Consider the following 19,121-nt stretch of genomic DNA (forward strand, 5'->3'; position numbering starts at 1 on the left):
TACTAACATGTAAAATCCTGCATCGACTTTTAAAATGGTATTTTTTCCGGAAAATATAAATTTAGGAAAACATTCAACCTTCAAGTTCCTCTTTAAGTGAACTGGGTGCTGGAAAGACACCCTCAAAAATACTAACTAACTGTGAAACTGATGTTCATTGTTTATTAATTTATATATCAACAATTAATGTTCACGTTTATATTTATTAAAAGAAGACAATAAAATCCATCACTTACTGTTCAAATAACTGGGTTTTTTCAAGTGCATCTGTCGTGTGAGGGAGCAGACCTTCAAAATAAAAGCGTGAATTGCGTAACACGTCTCGACCGTCATGTGAACCTTCTCACCGGAAGCACCTTTAATTCCGGCGCCGGGTCAAGACTCTTATTTTGACAGCAGCTCTGGAAAAGCTCCGTTTTTGTTGCCTTTGCCTATTAGCTCGACAGTGGTGCTGCTGCTGAGCCTTTCGGCAGTTGTGTGTATATGCGTGGATGGTGGACTGTTCGCGGTGGAAAAAAAACCGACCCCCGGGGCCCGCATTAAAATGCCTCATCGCCGCGTGTAAACGGGCGAAACTTCGCGGAGGGGAGAGAGTTTAGAGGCAGGTTTTTTTTAGAGGAAAAATAGAGGCAGGATGTTGCAAGTTTTAGCTTGTGGCGCCGTAGTTTTCCCCGGTCTCTTCTTCGCCTTTAGGAAAATCCTGCCGTGTGTGTTCAAACACTGGAGCGATGCCGATGTGGTGCTGGTCAGCGAGAGGTAAACTAGCTAAATTCATCCTGTTGTACGACATTTCCTGCCGAAATACGACCTAACACTGCGAGCTAATGTATAGCATTTGACCTTGTTTGGTGGCTAGTAACGTCCCCCCCCCACCACACACACACACATTCAGTTAGCTAGCTAATCTTGTTATATCATTTTATGTAACGTAAGCAATTTACGATTCCTGTTGTCTCTATTGGATTACTACCATGTGTATTTTGTGTAATTGAATTTCCTATTTTAATGTGTATTAATCGTTATTGCCTTTGTGCTAAATTGGCCCAGTAATCTCCCAAAAAATAATATTTTACAAGCATGATTTGCACATATTACAGCTAAACTATGGGTCCCTGTAGGAGTATATATACATGTGGTCATACCATAGAAGACTGTGCTGTTAGCAGTTGTATCTGTGTTGAAGTGTATTCAATTGGTCTGTTTTTTTACAGAGAATATCATGCATCAAGTCCGACTAACATGCATGTTTTTTATGGTGGTTCACATGCAATAATAAGCAGTCTGGGACATTATTAAAAACCGTGCATCCCCAGGGGCTTCGGAAGCACGTGAACAAACCTCGAGCTTGATCCATGTGTCATCATAAATTCTGGGAACAAAACGAGATGTCACATCTGCAGCCTCCTCAGTAACTTTGAGATCAGCTGGGATGGATATGCCAAAAGTATAATAATTAACAGTGTATGTGTGTCAGTGTGACTTGCTCACATGTGCACAGCTCAGTTCAATGCTCATTTGTACGCTGTCACTCTGGCTAATCCTCTGAGCTCCGGTCAGGGTCGACTGCTGAGTTAGCTAGGCTCTGGAAAACACTGAACCCTGCTCCTGAATAATGCTTTTACTAATTTACTAATGCTCATCTAACGGAAAATCTTCCTTACACACCTCAGAGGTTATAACACTGCTTGTTTCGCGACTTAACCGGTCTCTAAAGTGGACTGTATCTGCTCTGCCACAAAGGTCCTCGAGCTCGGATCATGCTAGTGTCTTTGGTTGTGGTGGAACAGTTTCAGTAGATTTCACGTGTACTAAAATATTAATGTCCCTGTGTGGTTACTGTGCCTTGTGCAAACCTAATTTAGTTAATTAAATAGATGTGTGTGTGTGTGTGCTCTGCCTTCAATTAAATACATGTGGTGAAGCATAACTGGCAGCACATGTCAGTTAACTGTAAGTTGGAGCTCATGTATGCAATGTAATGTATAGTGTTCCAAGTAATTTTGCTCATATAGTATTTGTTTGTGAGTTAAAGGGACACAGATGTTAGGTAACACTTACATGATACTGTTGGACTTGTGAGAGACGGATTGAAAGAAGAATGATCACAATCAAATCAGGAAAGCCCAAAAAATACAGAGTTAAGGTCCTAAAAACAATGGATGCTACAATTCCAGCAATGCAACGTGATGGCATCCCCCACGCAACTCTCTCTGTTTGCGACCGCGTCTTTTAAACTCCACATCTGCTAAAATAAGACTTATCTGAAGTTTACTATCGGATGAAATAGAAGCACATGTGAGAAGATATTGGAGAAAAAAATATTCAAAATAGTTAAGGCTGTACTGAATAGTTCAAAGCTTCATTCAGAACATTGACTTTCAAATTCTAAATCAACATTCAAATGCTGTGCAGCTTCTTCTTTCTTCTTGTGTGCCTATTCATTGTGTCTAAACCTGTGTCGCATTGTGTCACATTTAACAGATAAAGAAAAGGCCACACTAAAATTAGTGTTATACTATTTGTAGGATGAGACAGCTTAATCTTAATGTTGTTTCAGACTTATGTGATCAAAACATTTCTAATAACTCCAGCGCATTGTAAAAAAACAAACAAAAAAAAAACAGAGGTTATCCTTTCCAGAATGCTAAGAATGTACACCAATTGCAGTCTGTACAGCCTCAAAAGAAGAGTTGGTTTTTAACTTTCTGATAATTAACTGACATCTCAAACTATGATCAACCCGAGCTGTACTATGTACGTCTGCCACACAGGGAGGACTTCCCTAAGTGTGTCCAGTGTGTCTGGAAAACGGAGAAGTGGGTAAAGAGTGTCAGCAATGGTAATGTCTGAGCGGACAAAAATGTGTAATGGTACTTACCACAATACTGGGTCTACATGTGATCTCAAAGAGTGCTGACACACAACAACATTCAGCGCTTAGTAAAAATACAAACCTGCATTGATGACTGCTCAACACTAAATATATCCAATCAACTAAAAGGATCTGTTATAGAACATGGATATAAAACTGTAGACATTACACTACGTCATAATGTACGCCATCTTTCCTGTGTACTGTTTACAATCGCCACTAATGGTCGTCGGTTGCTTTACCAAAAGAGACCAGGGAGGCTGGCATTACTCTCCACACGTCAGTATAGAGTACATGAGAGATTTGTTTACATATGGATCAACTAAAAATACAAAAAAGTTAGTGAACTAGTTAACTTTTTCGTTACTTGGTACGGACCAGCTGAGTTCTAAGTTATTGCTGATGGCTAGCTCTCACCAGTATTGATCTGTTAGCTAAACAAATATGGTATAACAAGCAAACAATGTTGGCTACGCTGACGTGGCCCAAAGATAACGTTTAGTAACGTTAACGTTATAAAAAAGTTATTAATTTTTCCCGTTAAGCAGCTGATTCCAAGCCAATCAAGTGTAAAGTAAACATACATGTTAAAGTGCTCGCCTTAACTCCTAAATCCCATTTCATCTTATCTCAAGACAAAAGCGACAAGCCAGCTACGTCTACATAAAGAGTGAAGCCCAGGCAGATCAACCCAATAGCAACGTTAACCACATCCTCGACAGCAACCTTGTAACAACCAATCAGCCACCGTATTAGAGGCCGAAGGGTGGCACTTACATGTTCACCACATCTAAGTAACCCGAAACTGACAGCAAAACTGCAGTCAGTCATCATACGTTAACATCACTTGTTGTAAGCTTACCTCATGCCTTGACACGATTTTCTCCTTTCATTTAAGTAATCCAGTTGGAGAAAAAGAGATTTGTACTTCATCAGTCCGGGTCAAGCTCGCAATTTTGCAAAATTCCCTTTGATTTTGCCGCCTTATCGGGAAGTTAATGTCCATAACGTTACCTTCCCGGTGAGAATAAAAGGCAATGCCGACGAGTCCATCAGGAGTCCAAAACAACTCCTCATTTACAGTTAGCAAGGCTCTTCAACCTCTCTTCTCATCATCAAAACAAACCCCGTCCTGGTCGACTTGTAAAAACGGCAAAACAGGAAGTGACTAAATTGACACTTTCTCTCTCGTGTGTGTGATTGTAATTGCCAGCCTATAAGTCTATCAGCCATTCAGAATACCAAAGACGGTTCTTACATATATTCATTTTCACTAACCAATCAATTATTACTCCTCGGTTCCAGCGCACAGCTGACGATGCTTGATAACGGCTTGACGGCAACTGTCTCCTGATTGGCTAATTGTTAGTCCACTCACTGCGCTTATTCGCTGATTTCTTTTTAATCGAAAAGCCGCTGTTTCATGTCACAATGACAGACGAATCATTCGACCCAAACTCGAATCATTCGAGTGGAGTGGGTGGATTCGGAGGTGTGGACCCAGGCACGTCTGTTGACAAATCTATATTACTTCAACAGCACAGTAAATACGATGTCAACTCAATGAAGATACGTGTGCCCCCCCCCCCCCCCCCCCCCCGACTATAAGGGGGTTGATAAAGTATTAGGTGCACCTGACACTATGGTGGAGTTCAGTACAATCACACCACGGGTCGTTAAAAGCCTTACAAATGACCCCATAGTGGAATCAATGGCGATAAAATGGCAGAAAATTGTGAAATCTTTTAGCAATTAGCAGCAGTAATTCTATTGATTGTCTACTTGAAGTGTTTATTTACTCTTACCGAAGTGGTTAAGGAGCAATGCAGTTGGTGATGTAGCTGCATCCAGAGACGGGGTTCCTACTTGCCATGAAATGCACCCTGTTTGCTTCTTCTTTTTTTTGCCTCTGTCGCTTTTTCTTTCGCTCTGCTGCAGCACCAATGCAACTCCAGATTACGCAGCCCGTTTGCTGGAGGAGCTAAAGAAACACCACTCATGACCGTCGGACATCGAGCGTGTGACAGAACATGAAAGATCATGTCGTCCGTGTATAACGGGACAGTCGAGAGGGAAGATTTTTGGGTTGTGGTGAAAAGTGAAGCCGAGTTTGTCACCGGCCTGACACAGCGGGAAAGAAAAGACAACATTGCTGAACAAGGCCGCAAAGCATTCTTCCTCCCCCCCCCCCTACACGCTACTCACCCCGTCAACCTCAACCTTTCATCAGCGGAGAGAACGGGGGTTATTGGCGGACACACAATGAATGAGTTGTGTAAAATCTGGGTCTTGTGATAGAGTATGCGACCATGCAGCCTTAGAGGGCAGCGAGGCGTGGGGATAAAATGTGTGTGTGTTTCTAGGGGTAGAGTTCGTGGGGGATGGAGAGAGAGAGAGTCCAGTTAGTCATTTCCAGCTCAGGCCTGTGGTTTTGTAGTTGCCGGTCACGTGGCATTTGTTGCCTTGCCGGTGTCATGGCCACATTCCCATGGAGATTGGTGCGAGTTAACGGCAGGTTCAAGCAGGAAACACAAACGCACCCTTTGTTTTCTCACTCTTGCCATTTGCAACACACAATTGTGAAAGAAGAGAAAGAAAGCACCTTTTATTGGCCCTGTAAAACTGGTCATTACTTACAGCAGGACTAAAAGTCTTTTCTCGCGCTTAGGGGATTTCACAGGTCCTCTTGGTTCTTAACGAGACATGAGTCATACTGGGTCCAAATGATATTCACTCTAATCAGATCTCAGTGGGGTCCCAGTTATACTGACCAGGGTCTTGGGCTTTGTGACAATATGTGCAATACTCGAGTGGACTACGACTGTCATGGATTCAAACTATTTGTGCATTATTTCCATGACGGTCTCGTAGCCACGAGGGCCGTCTTGAGCTGAACATTTGTCAGATTGCCCCATTTCTATTTATTCCTGTCGCTCACTTGAAAAGTGGACGAATGGACGAGGAACTGCGTTTTTGTGAAGTGAGGAGTTATCTTTACGATGCTCCCTCATTTCACTACAAAAACCCAGATAAGGTCACAGCTGGCTGGAGGCAGATTGCCTGACAAAGTCTCCTACTTGCTGTTGGGCCCATTTCTAGTAAATATCACAACACAAAATGTGTTTTCTGTTTCAGTGGTTACGTCTCCAGTATGATCGTATGTGGTTTGTTTACATGGCGTAGCGTTTGCTGTCAGGACACGGCATCTCTCTCTCTCTGTGGCCAAGTTTTCTGCCATTATTACGGTTGTTTAATTATCCCTCGTTCAGCTCGACCAAACGCTTACAATTAATTTTCAATTAATAGAAAGTGACATTGTGTGACTCTTATCTGGCGGTGCCTTCAGTGCACGCGAGATAAACAGCTGCAGTAGTGCTGCCTTTTTTTCTTCACAATCGAATATTAATTATCATAATCGGATGTGTGTGTATATACATCGAACTTTTCACAAGGTAACCCGTGTTTGTCTCCAGTTGTAACAGGAATGCACGGAGGACAGAAATTAGTGGCAGCGCAGCAATCACAGGCAGAGTCAGTATTGCAGGTTTTTAAGGGTTTTTAATCCACCAAACCTCAACCAAAACAAAACAACAGAAAACATAGCTCCTTCCAGAGCTCGATCAGTTAACTCTATAACTAAACTAAACCAGCCGGGCTGCTAGCCGACTTACCGGCTCAATCTTGTTCTCCTCTCGTCGTTCCCCTCTGCTCCGTTTCTCCTGGCCTTTTGTTCACCTCCCTGATGAGGAGATCCGGATCAGGTGTGTCTCTTCCCACACCTGATCTCAATGCTCTCATCAAGGAGAGGGTGGAGCCTTCTGGCAGGAATGTAGCAGCCAGCCACTACCCTGCCCCTCAGGCCCTTACACAATCTTTGCTGTAGGTGGGGATGAGTAGGTGTCGGATGTAAACCCGGACACACAAGGAGCAGTGAAAAGCTTGAAACATTTAGACGGTGGCGTGTTAAAGGGCCGACTGTCTATTATGGCCGCAGCGAGTGTTGGGGAATGAATTACATGTTTTCTGATTTCAAAGCGGCTTACTGTCAGTGCTGCCAAGTTGGAGAAGAGCCAGGGAGAAAGCTTGTCTGAGCAAAAGCGGCCATTCATAGTTTGAACAAATTGGTGATATAATCCAACGTCCTGTTTAAAATGGCCAGAATTCTCGTTTTTTTCCACACAACATTACAGTCAGTAAGTTTGTTTTACTGTCGAAGTTACTATTCAACACATCTCATAAGTTAATGACTTGTGAGTTTACTTTTAAGATAGGTGCGACGCCTATGAATGTGTGTGTGTGTCTTAGGCACAGTGGCACTTCAAATAGAGATGTACCAAGTTCTCCTATGTCACAGGTCTGTTTATAGACGAGGAAAGTCGAGGCCAAGCGCTGCTAATCCCACAATGTTACACTGAACTTGTAGGTCTGACTGCTTGTGTTGTTCACCTGAAGGGGACACTCTAAACTTGACCCAGATTCATCAGGTTTTACCCAAGCGGCAAACCTTCGGTTCTGAAAAGTGAAGCCAATGCGGAAGTGCCTTACACGTGAATTCTTATTAATAGTCAGCAGGAAGCAACTCCTCTGGTTGCAAATATAATTCTAATTGCATTAGAAGTCTATGGGAAAATGATCCAACTTCTCACTTTATTTATTATCTCGGTAAACATTTTAAACAGGAGTTCATTAAGAGTAAAAGAGACTATTAAGCAGGGTGTGCTTTAGGGTGTGGCTGCTTTGTGATTGACAAGTTGCTACCACAGCGTGGTCCGGTGTCCGTGTTATTGTTTTTAGAATTTTAAACTCTCTCACACTGTTTTCAGTTCATGAAATTAAATTGTAACATTTTGGGTGCCAAAAAATGTCATTCAGAGTTCAGTTGTACTTGGCTCCACCCTCTTGTGTCACTTTTGGTGGCAAAAAAACAAGATGGCAATGGGCAAAATACTGAACTCAAGGCTTTAAAAACAGTCCAAACCAAACCAGTGGGTTACGTCATGTTGTCCACGTCTTATTTACAGTTTTTGAGGCTGTACTTGGGGGTGGCGGTGCTATGAGCGACATGCTAATGTCAGCTTGCTAACCGGCTAGAAAAGACGAATGCTAACATGTTGATGTTTAGCAGGCATAATGTGGACCATCTTATTGTGTTAGCATGCTAACACTGGACCGACAGACCCACATTGCCATCATGGCTAAAAACCAAATATGCTTTCATGTTCTACTTGCAGCTGTGGTGTGATTAATAACTGGTGTATTTGACTCTTTCTCTCCTGTGTCTCTTTCTCAGACTGGTGTCCTCCATCCATGCCGTCATGGCCACCACGGTAGGAGTCATCGTTGTGGCATCATGCCGGGAGAGCGTCATCAACGACAGGTTAGACGTCACCTCGTTGATCCCCTTCATGAAATACGTGCTTACCTATACACTTCTGAATCCCGCTGACTTCCCAATCTCTACTCAATCATGCCACATAGCCCCTCCGCACACCCAAGGAGCGTTGCAGAGTAGAGGAAAGACGGGTGAAGTGAAGAAGATTTGTTCTGTATCGGTTACAGACTCGCTGAGTAGTGAACGACGTGCTAACGGATTTGATGTTTTGTGTTTTTTAGCTGCGCTAGACCCGTTTGCAGGAGGCGATGTAATGTAGCCCCGGTGTGTTTCGGGGAAGTGAGCACTGCGCTCACACTCTGTTTAAATAATAGCTTTTATAATTGCTTCATTGTTTGTCAGAAACCGGTCAAATGTATGTACCTTAGGAGGCAACTTGTCCTTGTGTGCTCTGATATATTTGCTCTTGGTGTTTTTCATGACTGTTTTGGAACAAACCAGCTTTAAAAGTGTAAACGGGTGCAATGAGGCGGATCCAATTTATGCGGATGTGAAGAGTGGTTCATGTGGATTTCGAAAAAAAGTAAATACATAGTTTGAAAAGTAACTATGTATCTTTTGGGAGGCCAAGCGTCGTTGTCTTTTTTTGGCCAAGCTCCACCTACACATCAGCACCCTGGTAGCAAGTTAGCACAGCGTTAGCCTCCCAGCACATTGTTTGGGGGGGGGGGGGGGGGGGGAGTGTGTCGCTAAACTAATGCTAGCGTAATAATCCTACTGAGTGAAACGGCCGTACTCGGGCAGGCCCAGTTTCAGGCCGCTAATCCCCCCTCACCCACAGGGCTTAATTCCTCCACAGCGCTGCTCAATTCTGCCGTCCTGTGACGTGCACACGGCCCGGAGCTTAAGAGACACATGCTCACAAGTCAGACCCATGAATACTCACAATCTGTCACTTTATTTAGCCTTCATTGCCTCTGTGGCAGTAACGTCCAATACCGAGGTTTGGATTTTTATACAGCTGAATAATTAGGGTCCATGTCCATATGTTGAATGTGTTCGTGTGGAGCATATTCTGTCCCATGCTAACACGAGGGGGATTTTGGTATCCATCCTTGTGTTAGCATGGGTACTGAGAGGCTAAATTGACCAGTACCCAGTGTCACCAAAAGTTGGAATAAACGTTTAAAGGGAAATTCATGATTGTAATTCATTCGGTTGTTTATAACAACTTGGGCCCTTGTTTTGCCAATTTTTGTCCATCATTCTTGTCAGTTATCGGTCAAACCCGAGCCACAACTTTACTGCTTCATTTTGATCGGGTCACGGATGCTCCGATCAATCGGCCACCAATCGTTATCGGCTCATATTGTCTCTAGAATATTTTGATTGGATCAGAGGTACAGATCTGATAACTCATCGATTCTCAATTGAAGCGTTTTCAATATTAATTTGCCTGCTTTTTGTATTTAGCCGTTTCTCACACTTACCAGGCCCGACAGCGTGGAAATCTCCAGGGTGCGTCCTGTCTGAACAGCTCAATTGGTTAACGCCTTTGAATTTCAATTAAAATATTGCCCCTTAATTGTCGACATGTGTAGCTGGTTAAACATGTTCTCGTTGGTTAACCAATTAACATTTAACCATTGCCACCCGTAGCTGGTACGCACATATATTTATATTTAGAGGAATATTTAGTTTTTAGTATTCGTATGCCACAGAATCGAGTGACGTGGCCCTGCGTCTCCACCGAGTGGTTTGTTGTGCCTTACTGCTCTTAATCTCCATTCACTGGCCTTAAGAGCTGAAAAGCCCAGTGAGAGGTCAGTAGCTCAGCTCAGCTCTGCCCTGCAGCTTTACTCTGTGCTGTCCACATAATTAACCATCACAGTAACCCCGGTGCTCATTAGAGGGCTGCAGCCATCCGAGCTGTTTATTATACTGTACTTGCATAAGACTGCCTTAAAGCCTTTGGTATGCTTATGTGAGAGAGACGAGGCAGAAAGGTTCAAATGAGTTTCTGTGTTTACCTTTTATTGATACTAAAGATTGTTCAGTGTGTGCACTCTGCTCTAATACTGCTGAATCATGAACTCGTCAATGACTGGGATGGGGGATTTGGCCTGCTAACCTTTTTGTAAGACGGTTCTGGTCATGATAGAAAATCATCGTTTGGTTTGATCCAACGGATCTTCAGCTATTGCAAACATGGCGAATACATAGAAAACTGAGACAGAAGCATGAATTAAGATGTGTTTTTATTTTTATTTTATTTTTATTTATTTATTTTTATTTTTTATTTTCCTCAGGCACTGGCTGGCCACCTACTTTATCATCTGGTACGGTGGGCCCTACATGACGTACGACATCTTCGCCATGTACCTCAGTCACTACCACCGCTTCCGCGTCAAAGGCCACGAGGACTACAAGCGGCATTCACTGAAGACCGTGAACTCCTTCGTCCACAGAGAGTTCCTGCTGGTGTTGCATCACATCGCCCTGCTCACTATCCTGCTGCCTGTCACACTGGTGAGGAGGGGAGGGAGGGAGGGAGGGAGGGAGGGGTGGTGAGGAAGCATGAGGGTGAGATTGAGGCAGCATTGATGAGGCCTTGTTGTCAGTAGTCAATACAAGATAAATTGCAGATATCTCTCTCTAGATGAATTACTCAAATTCTCCGACTTCTGTCTTGATAACTGAATTTGTCTCCTACTGGTGCTGATGACATTCTACATTGCATCAAAGAGAGTTGTGAGAAGTCATGTGTTCTCTCAGTACTGTCCACTGCCGGTAATGCGTCATTAGTTTGTGCTGTAATGCAGTGCGTTGTTTTTAAATCAATCCTGGCTTTGAGCTGCATTATCTCCTAATGATTGCTTAAGTGGCAACAATAAAACAGACTTGATGCTCACTGTTATGCATCACCAATCAAGTCATTTTCAAGTACATGAGTGTGCAAACATGCTAATCCAACTGGTTCAGAAAACATCTATTATCTCACTGTGCATTACTGCACATGTGCAGATCATCTCAACAACATTTAGTACACGCGCTGCTTGTAGCTTTTATATTCTTGACCTTTAAAAAGAAATTTAGACAATCAAGTGACACTAAAACGGTTCAAATTAAATGACTAGTGGTTGACGGTAAAGGCCTCTGTGTACGTATGAACCAAAGTACTTCTACTGTTTGTACTTGTTGGATTGGCAAACCGCTTCTATAACTTTCTAAAACCAGTTTTACATATTTACCTAAACCAATAATGAATAACTCGCGGTATGTAGCAGTTTGCCAGGTATTCAGAGGCGTGAAAGTAGGCGGGGTTTGAACTTCTCCCTCTTTTATTTTATTTTTTTTATTTTTTATTTTTTATTCGTTGCACCTTATTTTTCATATCCGCATCAACACTGTGAATGCTTTTAAGGAAAGATTGTCTGAAAGCACGCACCGTTATCCCCGTTTGAACAGTTAATCGTGGATTACACTAATGAGCCAGTATCCATTTTATGACTGAATCTAAAGTGTTGGTCTAATTCTAACCATGGAGTTGCCTGGTTTATGCAGTAGAGTGGAGTACTTAACTGATTTACTGTGTGGTCCATTTACAGTACAACTCAGTTCAAAGGAATATCTGCTGTTCAGGCTTCGAGGTAGTAAATGGCAGGAAAGGGAAGAGAACTGTAATGCACCAGTAATTACTTTCCTAAAACAATTAGCAACAAATAACTATTGTTTCCTTTTACATCCTTGAATTGTAAGTCTTGCAAAGAGACAGAGGCATTAAGAATAGACAGGAAGTGAGATTGAAAGGTGCAGGTTGTTGTTTTTTTTGCTGTGATACAAGTGTTGGTGGATTGTCGGAGGAAAGAAAAGGGCGCCAGGCAAAGATCTCAATGTCCGATAAATGATTTGAATGGATGAACATGCAGTCGGTTGTTAAGCGAGGGCGAAGGAGGAAGCATGTAACGGAGAAGGAGAGGCACTTTGGACCGGGATTACTTGCAGGGCAGGTTTTAAACGGCAAATTGGAAACCCACTGAACTGTTTAACCCGCGTGCACAGTTTGAGCAGCAAAGCATGCAAAGGGAGTTCATAATAGAGCTCCATCTTCTGATGATTTCAGCGTTGGCCGGAAGAGAAGCCAATTAATACCGCACCACACACTTGAATACGTTCATACAGGAACTTTCAACTGTCGACAGAGTGTTTATTTATATGCCAAAGAGTTTACAGAAAAGTGTAACACAGCAGCAGCCCCCCCCCCCCCCCCTCCAAGTAGTACCCAGGTTAGCAAGCCAGGTGCAGTGGAAACCCGGCCCTCTTGCTTGCAGTGGCAATATGAGATCAAATTACCCTCTATTATTCTTCCTCTCTTTTCTCTAAACTCCCCCCCCCCCCCCTCTGATCCTCCTCCTGTTCCCTCGCCCGTCAGCTTTATGGTAGAGTCATGCAGCAAGCCCGATCCAGGACACTTCAGTGCGTTATATTTGGAGAACTTGTGCGGTTCATTTCAGAAATACTGTCGCTCTGATGTTAGAAGTTATCGTAAAAGTGTGAATTAGCAATTGGCCTTTTTTTTTTTTTTTTTACAGCAGACATTTGGACACTGCTTTAGTTATTAACATTAAATGATGGCTGCGTTCCATTTAGGTGTGCCAGTTTAAGGGTCCAGGTATTGTGCATGCTCACCTGTAGCCTGGCCTACTGGGATACCTAAATGGAACACGGCCATTATTAACGTTTACCGTCGGGCATCAGATCAGGATGCCTTGTGAAGGTTTTCTGTGAGCGTGTCTACTCACTCATAGGAGGAGACCTGTAGGCAGACGTACCAACCTGTACACTCACACGGGGGTTTAATGATGGTTACATCAACATCTATCTTTTTACAGGTGGACGGTGTGCAGCGATGCATGAGATGGATTTTATGTTCCTGTCAACCTTTTAGCTCGTGACTAACCGTGATTCTCATGTTTGTAAATGCATCCTAATTCGCACACAGGCAAATGTATGGAGTAGACCGTTTAAATACATTCTTGGGACAGACGGTAAGCATTAGACGCCAGCGACCACAAATACATCTTTTGTTCTCGGTGGCTGTATGCGAACTAGTTGAGGGGACCGGTACATAAGTAGAGTGAGTTTAGAAGTGGTTTACTTCAGTAAATGGTAAGAGTACTGTATTCAAAACTCTATGTGAATAAAGTATTATCAAATTCAATTTATAGCCCAAAATCACAAATTTGCCTCCGACATCCTCTGTCAACAAGGACAACAAAATGTGCTTAAAGTATCAAAAGTGTTATTGTTGACTCAGGTCAGGTTTTAGCCCATTCAGACATGTCTCGCATTACAATTATAGGATTAAGACCGAAACTGTCCTTTCAGAAGCCTTATGTAGCCTGTGATTGTTCTTGTTTAGGGTAAAGTTTAAAATGATGCCTTTCACAGCACCTCCGACATCCATAGACAAAAGGTAACACGCCAGTTAGTTTGTTCGTGGTGGTGTAAAGTTTCGCTCTGGTTGCAGTCATTCTTTGGTGGGCAGATGGCAAGGCCACGTCTAAGAGCCACTCGTGCTTTATTCATCATCACCACACAGCGAGCTAGGCTCTTTATCCATCTAGACCGACTCACCTATTTTAGGATGGCCTCTCTAACTATTCAGCACCGTGCTGCTGGTCAATATTTGAAAGCTTTAGTCATTACCTATGCACAGGACAGCACTGCCTCCTTTTTGCCACGTTGAAGTTGTGGTAGAATCCGACATCTGCCTTTGCGGTTGTGGCATTGTACAAAAAAAAACGTGGAGATTGTTATACAAATATCCGGTAAAGGATTTTACTCTGGGTGTGTGAATCCACCTAAATCTAATTAAGGATTGAAACATGCTCGGTACGTCTGTATGTGGAGTAGAGTACAGGACACACTTGTACTATCATTCTTCCTAGAGAGACTACCAAACCTTGGTTGACTTTTGAAAGTACTATTTGGAAAATAAAGAAAAATATTCACGTTTTCTTGACGAGTTTCTAGCATGGAGCTCAACAGGCACTCCAAAGTCTGCATTTCTGCACCACAAACATTAAAGTTCTCCTTGCAATTTTAAGAGATGTGATCTTGTTTGAAGGACACAAGTGGAGTTCTCCATTGTGAACCGGCCTCGTGTTTGTTGTCAGGCGATCCTCCTCACCTCGTAACGTTGGGAAATGTCACACAGCCACGTGAAGTTTACAAGTTATTTGTGTTTTCGTGGTTACCAGTGACAAATGCACCATGAAGGATGTCGTCCCAGCATACACCAGCAACACTTTGGCTCTTGTTATCGGCCTGAATATGTTGCAAGTAACTAGGATTTATAAATGACATTTATAGACATTTACCATTAAAGGGTAGCTTTCGTATTTTTCTACCTGGACCCTTTTTTCCACATGTTTTTATGTCTAACGGACTAATGGGGTAAACATGTTTTTTTGGTTTGCTGAGTAAAACACAAACTCTCTGTCCAGCGCTGGGTACCACAGCGGGCTGTTTGTTGTGTTGGAGTACATAAAGGACATTATGTTCTATTTTCACTGTGGATCAGACTTCTCCTTGAGCGAGACTTAGTCAGACACAACAACAAAAATACCAGCTCAAACGAAAGGTAAATAATTATTTTTGTTATTTTTCTCTGGGATGCCTTCCATGATGTTGTCAGGCACTGATACAAACAACCTGAGCCCAAAACAAGCACTTTATGTGGATGCACAAAAGGAATGGCCTGATTACATTGCTGCCGGCTGTAGCGCCATTGCTCAACACTGGACCAATTTCAAAAAATTGTTGTGCTCATTAGTCACTTAGACACAAAAACATGGGAAAATAGGGTTGAAAAATACAGTAGTTACCTTTTAAATCTGGAACATTATTTTGCACCGCTCCACTCCGTTGTCATTTTCCATTAAAGATACCCAAACAAACAACGAGAGGCAAGCAGAGCCCTTTTGTTTTTAGCTTTGTTCCAGTGACATCTGTCAAGGTGCTGTTGTCTGCTGATAATTGAAGCGAGGCTCGTCCAACCTGTCCTGCTATAACAGACCCACTAACATCCTCTCTCAGCAGATATTACACCAACATTATTTAGAATATTATATTTATAACTATCAGTCCAAATCTTTCACAATCAACCTTGAGAAACACGTGTGTTTAAAGCCTGGTAATGTCTTTTGAAGCCTCTCTCAGCACATTTCCACTGGGACTGTTCCAGAAATTGTCCTTGAATGTCAGCTGTGTGTTTTTTTTTTTTTTTTTTTTTTTTTCTTTTTTTTTTTTTTTCATGCTCATGTTTGGTGTGTGTGTGTGTGTGTGTGTGTGTGTGTGTGTGTGTGTGTGTGTGTGTGTGTGTGTGTGTGTGTGTGTGTGTGTGTGTGTGTGTGTGTGTGTGTGTGTGTGTGTGTGTGTGTGTGTGTGTGTGTGTGTGTGTGTGTGTGTGTGTGTGTGTGTGTGTGTGTGTGTGTGTGTGTGTGTGTGTGTGTGTTCTTGTTTGTCTGTTCCTCAGTTCTGCAGAAGCGATCAGGGGGATTTCTTCGTCGGCTGCTTGTTTCTAACGGAGCTCAGCACACCCTTCGTCTCCCTGGGGAAGATATTTATTCAGGTGAGACGGCGCGTACACGTGTGCACTCAACAGACTGGGAAGTCCTACACCTGACAGCCAAATTGGGCAATCATTTGCTGAATAAGCAGCGATTGTACAACCATAGCTTAGCAAATACAACCACACATCAGGCCTCAAGCATTGGATTTTTCTACAATAAGAATGAGCCTTTCCAAAAACCAAAACACAAGTAAAAGTAGAATAAAAAGAATTAAAAGTTGTCAACCAGCTGTCAGTGATACTATTGTCCGTCACCTCCGATTTAGTTATGGCCACAATGCAAATTATAGAGATGCAACAGTGGCATTTGAAACCGTCGATCACAAAGATATGAACTAAGCGGAATCTAAAATCAATGTCTCTGCCCGAGCAAAAGAAAGTCGTTCATGCTCGTTTCTTCTTTAGTTCCCGCTCAGGTGATGTGCAGTGTCTTGCATCATCAAAAAACCTGAGTGTCTCCATTTCAGTTGGGATGTAGCTTGTCACTGTACCATCAATAATTAAGGTGCACGGCTCACCAAAAAAAGAAAGAGAACCACTTCAGTCAGTGGCATTGAGCTAAGGAGCCACGACACTGTTTACTCTCCCTGCCTCTCAACCCATCAACAGCAGTTAAAGCCGCCACTGGTTCCACCCTTACAGTGAGCATTACATCCTGCTCGCTGACGAGCACATGTGTACCGTGTGCGGTCAGCGGCTGCGTGTTTGGGTGAAGCCGTAATCTAAGAATAGAGGAGCCCGACTGTGTTTCCCAGTGATCAGGTCTTTGCTGACATCTGGTGTCAGCAGAGTAAAAGAGCAAAGCAAAGCTCCTCTGCTCCTCTCTGTCTTTATAACCGCGGCCCTCTTTCCCTGCTCTCAACACCAGCGTTCCTACTGATCTCTGTTGTGTAGACCAGAGGCTCCCGCAGATAAGAAGGAGGTTAAAATGCAATCTAGTTAATATGAGCTAACGAAAAACAATAACAATTTAGTGATATCATCAGGCTGTACATCCTGTCAGCGTTAGCCAGGGCTTGGTGTTGTTTAAAAAGGGAACATATGGTACCGGTTTTGGTACTGACTCAATAACGGTACTATTAAAGTGATACCGATACTAGATGGAGTACTTAATTTCATTCCTTTTCTTTCCAACTCAATTAGATATCCATCATGTGAATGAAAGCAAAATGCCACAACCTCAGCATTTTATTTTTACTAGACACCACAAGGGTGTAGCATAGCCATACCACCGGCACGCTGAACCGCCAACTCGACTCAAGGACATCGCGCTCAGCTTGACTGTAAGAGTCGTCGGTGCTGTGGCAGTGGGCCAATCAGATGTCACGTTGAATCTAAGAACGCTTGCGGTGATTGGCTGGCGAGTAAAACCAGAGTATTCATCCTCTGGGGACCGGGACTATCTTTCCTCAGCTTTTGGACTCTTTGGAAACCATTGGTGTAGATATTTTGGCTTCCTCGCCCTCTGTTCATAGATCACGAGAAGGAGGGCAATCGCAAAATGAATAAATTAAGAGAACATCCATTATTGATGAAAGATCCAAACGTACACCTCCGGCCCGTAAAGCTGTTCTACTAGCTATGACCCACGAGCTAGCAGAAAGGTTTTATGTGATGGGAAGGTTAGCTAGTCTCCCCAAATCACAGCTGATTGGATAAAGTAATTCGTAAGCCCCGGAGTTCAGGATGAGTCATCAAAAATATTTTACAACATATATTTGACAGAAACCAAGAGACACCTGAACAATTAACACAGGGAAACATAGCTTAGCACCACAGAAAATGAGGACCTCGAGGATCATTCATCTGCGGATCTTGTTGTTGTTGGGGAAAATACTAATTTTTATAGTCATGTTTTTTTTGAGACTCAATAATTCATCATCCCTGCATGTCAAGCTTGGAGCTGAGCACCGGGTCTGTAGTTATATGTACATAAAGAGAGAGAGGAAAGGCGCTATTTTAATTATTTTTTAGCATTTTTATAGCATAGCATAGCATAACTTCAAATCCCACGTTAACGTGTTCTCATCCCCCACAACCTCGTTCCGTCCCTCCCCTCTTTTGTTTTTTGTCTCCCCCACCAGCTCAACCTCCAGGAATGCTGGCTGCACAAGGCCAATGGCGGTATGGTACTTCTCACCTTCCTTCTGTTCCGCATCGCCCTCTTCCCCTACATGTACTGGGTGTACGGCCGCCACTACGGCATCCCGCTCTACAGCGTGCCCTTCCACCTGCCGCTGTCCACCAACCTGGGCAACCTGTGCATCCTGGCGCCGCAGGTCTACTGGTTCGTCCTTCTTTGCCGAAAGGGCTACCGTCTCTACCGGCGCAGCCGCATGCCAGACTCGCCTCCCGCGGCCACCGTCACTGACAATTCTAAGGATGATTGATATCCGGTTCACGTTTTTGCCCGCTCAAGCCGCACACTCAGCTACTAACGCAACTACTTCTGCAAAAGGCACTAGTTTGACTTAACACATTTCAAACCCCACCATTGTACTGTAGTACACCAGGACTGCCTGCTCTTGTCCAACAACTCCTGGGCATTTTTTTTTTCGCACACTTTAAAAATCCTCTGTTACAAAAATCTGCAGCCTAAAGTGGACCTCTCCACCGATACAGCTCTACTACTGAAGTTTGATGATTTGCTTTTTATTTTTTGGGGGGGGGGGATTTTGGCTCTTGCCTGGATCTTGTTGAAGTGCTACACACTGCATCTGTCAACATTTACAACACTGAAGAAAGGGTCGTTTTTGCTTCACTGAGAGAGAATCCGTGGAGTAAAAAAAAGCACCAGAAAGCGAAGAAGAAGCTTCCATGAGAGAGAGAGAGAGAGAGACATTATCCTTTCCCTTACTCCTACTGTGTTTACAGCCTCTGCTGACTTTGAAGGTCTGTTACAGTGTTTGTGTGAGTGGCTGCTACGACAGGTTGTATTTATTGGAATGATTCTTTTTTTGCTGGACAGTTGCGTTTCCTTTGCCCATCCATCCACTGATCACACCGACGGGAAGGGTTAGGAATGGCTGCGGGTAGGGGATGCATATTCAGGCAGTATTAGCAGGCAAATACATGTCACCTCATTCACTTTTGAGAGCTAGAAACAGCTAACACCCCCGTTAATGTGACTTTTCACTTATCATTTTTCTTTGTAGCGTCCCATAGAGCATGTTACAGTGGCATCGATCCGATTTCCCCCACATTTACGTCCGTGGCTCACTTATTTTCCAGAAGCCATCTCCACCCCCCCCCCCCCCCCCCCCCCCAACACAGCAGGGTGC

At 43.4% G+C, this 19,121-nt stretch overlaps 1 protein-coding gene across 1 annotated transcript; it reads left to right on the forward strand.

The window, feature by feature from the left end:
• The first annotated feature begins 390 nt into the window (after positions 1 to 390).
• Positions 391 to 19,089, forward strand: tlcd3a (TLC domain containing 3A). Its single transcript, XM_076102713.1, has 5 exons — positions 391 to 756; positions 8,163 to 8,249; positions 10,514 to 10,733; positions 15,745 to 15,840; positions 17,925 to 19,089. Exons 1-5 carry the CDS (start codon positions 635 to 637, stop codon positions 18,228 to 18,230), a joined length of 831 nt encoding a protein of 276 aa, XP_075958828.1. The 5' UTR covers positions 391 to 634; the 3' UTR covers positions 18,231 to 19,089.
• Positions 19,090 to 19,121: the final 32 nt, after the last annotated feature.

This window comes from Anarhichas minor, unplaced genomic scaffold (genome assembly GCF_050575085.1).
Source record: "Anarhichas minor isolate MPS153535 unplaced genomic scaffold, ASM5057508v1 ptg000027l, whole genome shotgun sequence".
NCBI lineage: Eukaryota > Metazoa > Chordata > Actinopteri > Perciformes > Anarhichadidae > Anarhichas > Anarhichas minor.

What these genes read in the sequence shown, in the direction of transcription:
- tlcd3a (XM_076102713.1), top strand. Translation starts at nt 635, where the DNA reads ATGTTGCAAGTTTTAGCTTGTGGCGCCGTAGTTTTCCCCGGTCTCTTC. An exon ending in GTGGTGCTGGTCAGCGAGAG is followed by an intron (nt 757 to 8,162) that starts GTAAACTAGCTA and finishes TCTCTTTCTCAG; the next exon opens with ACTGGTGTCCTCCATCCATG. An exon ending in TGGGGAAGATATTTATTCAG is followed by an intron (nt 15,841 to 17,924) that starts GTGAGACGGCGC and finishes CTCCCCCACCAG; the next exon opens with CTCAACCTCCAGGAATGCTG.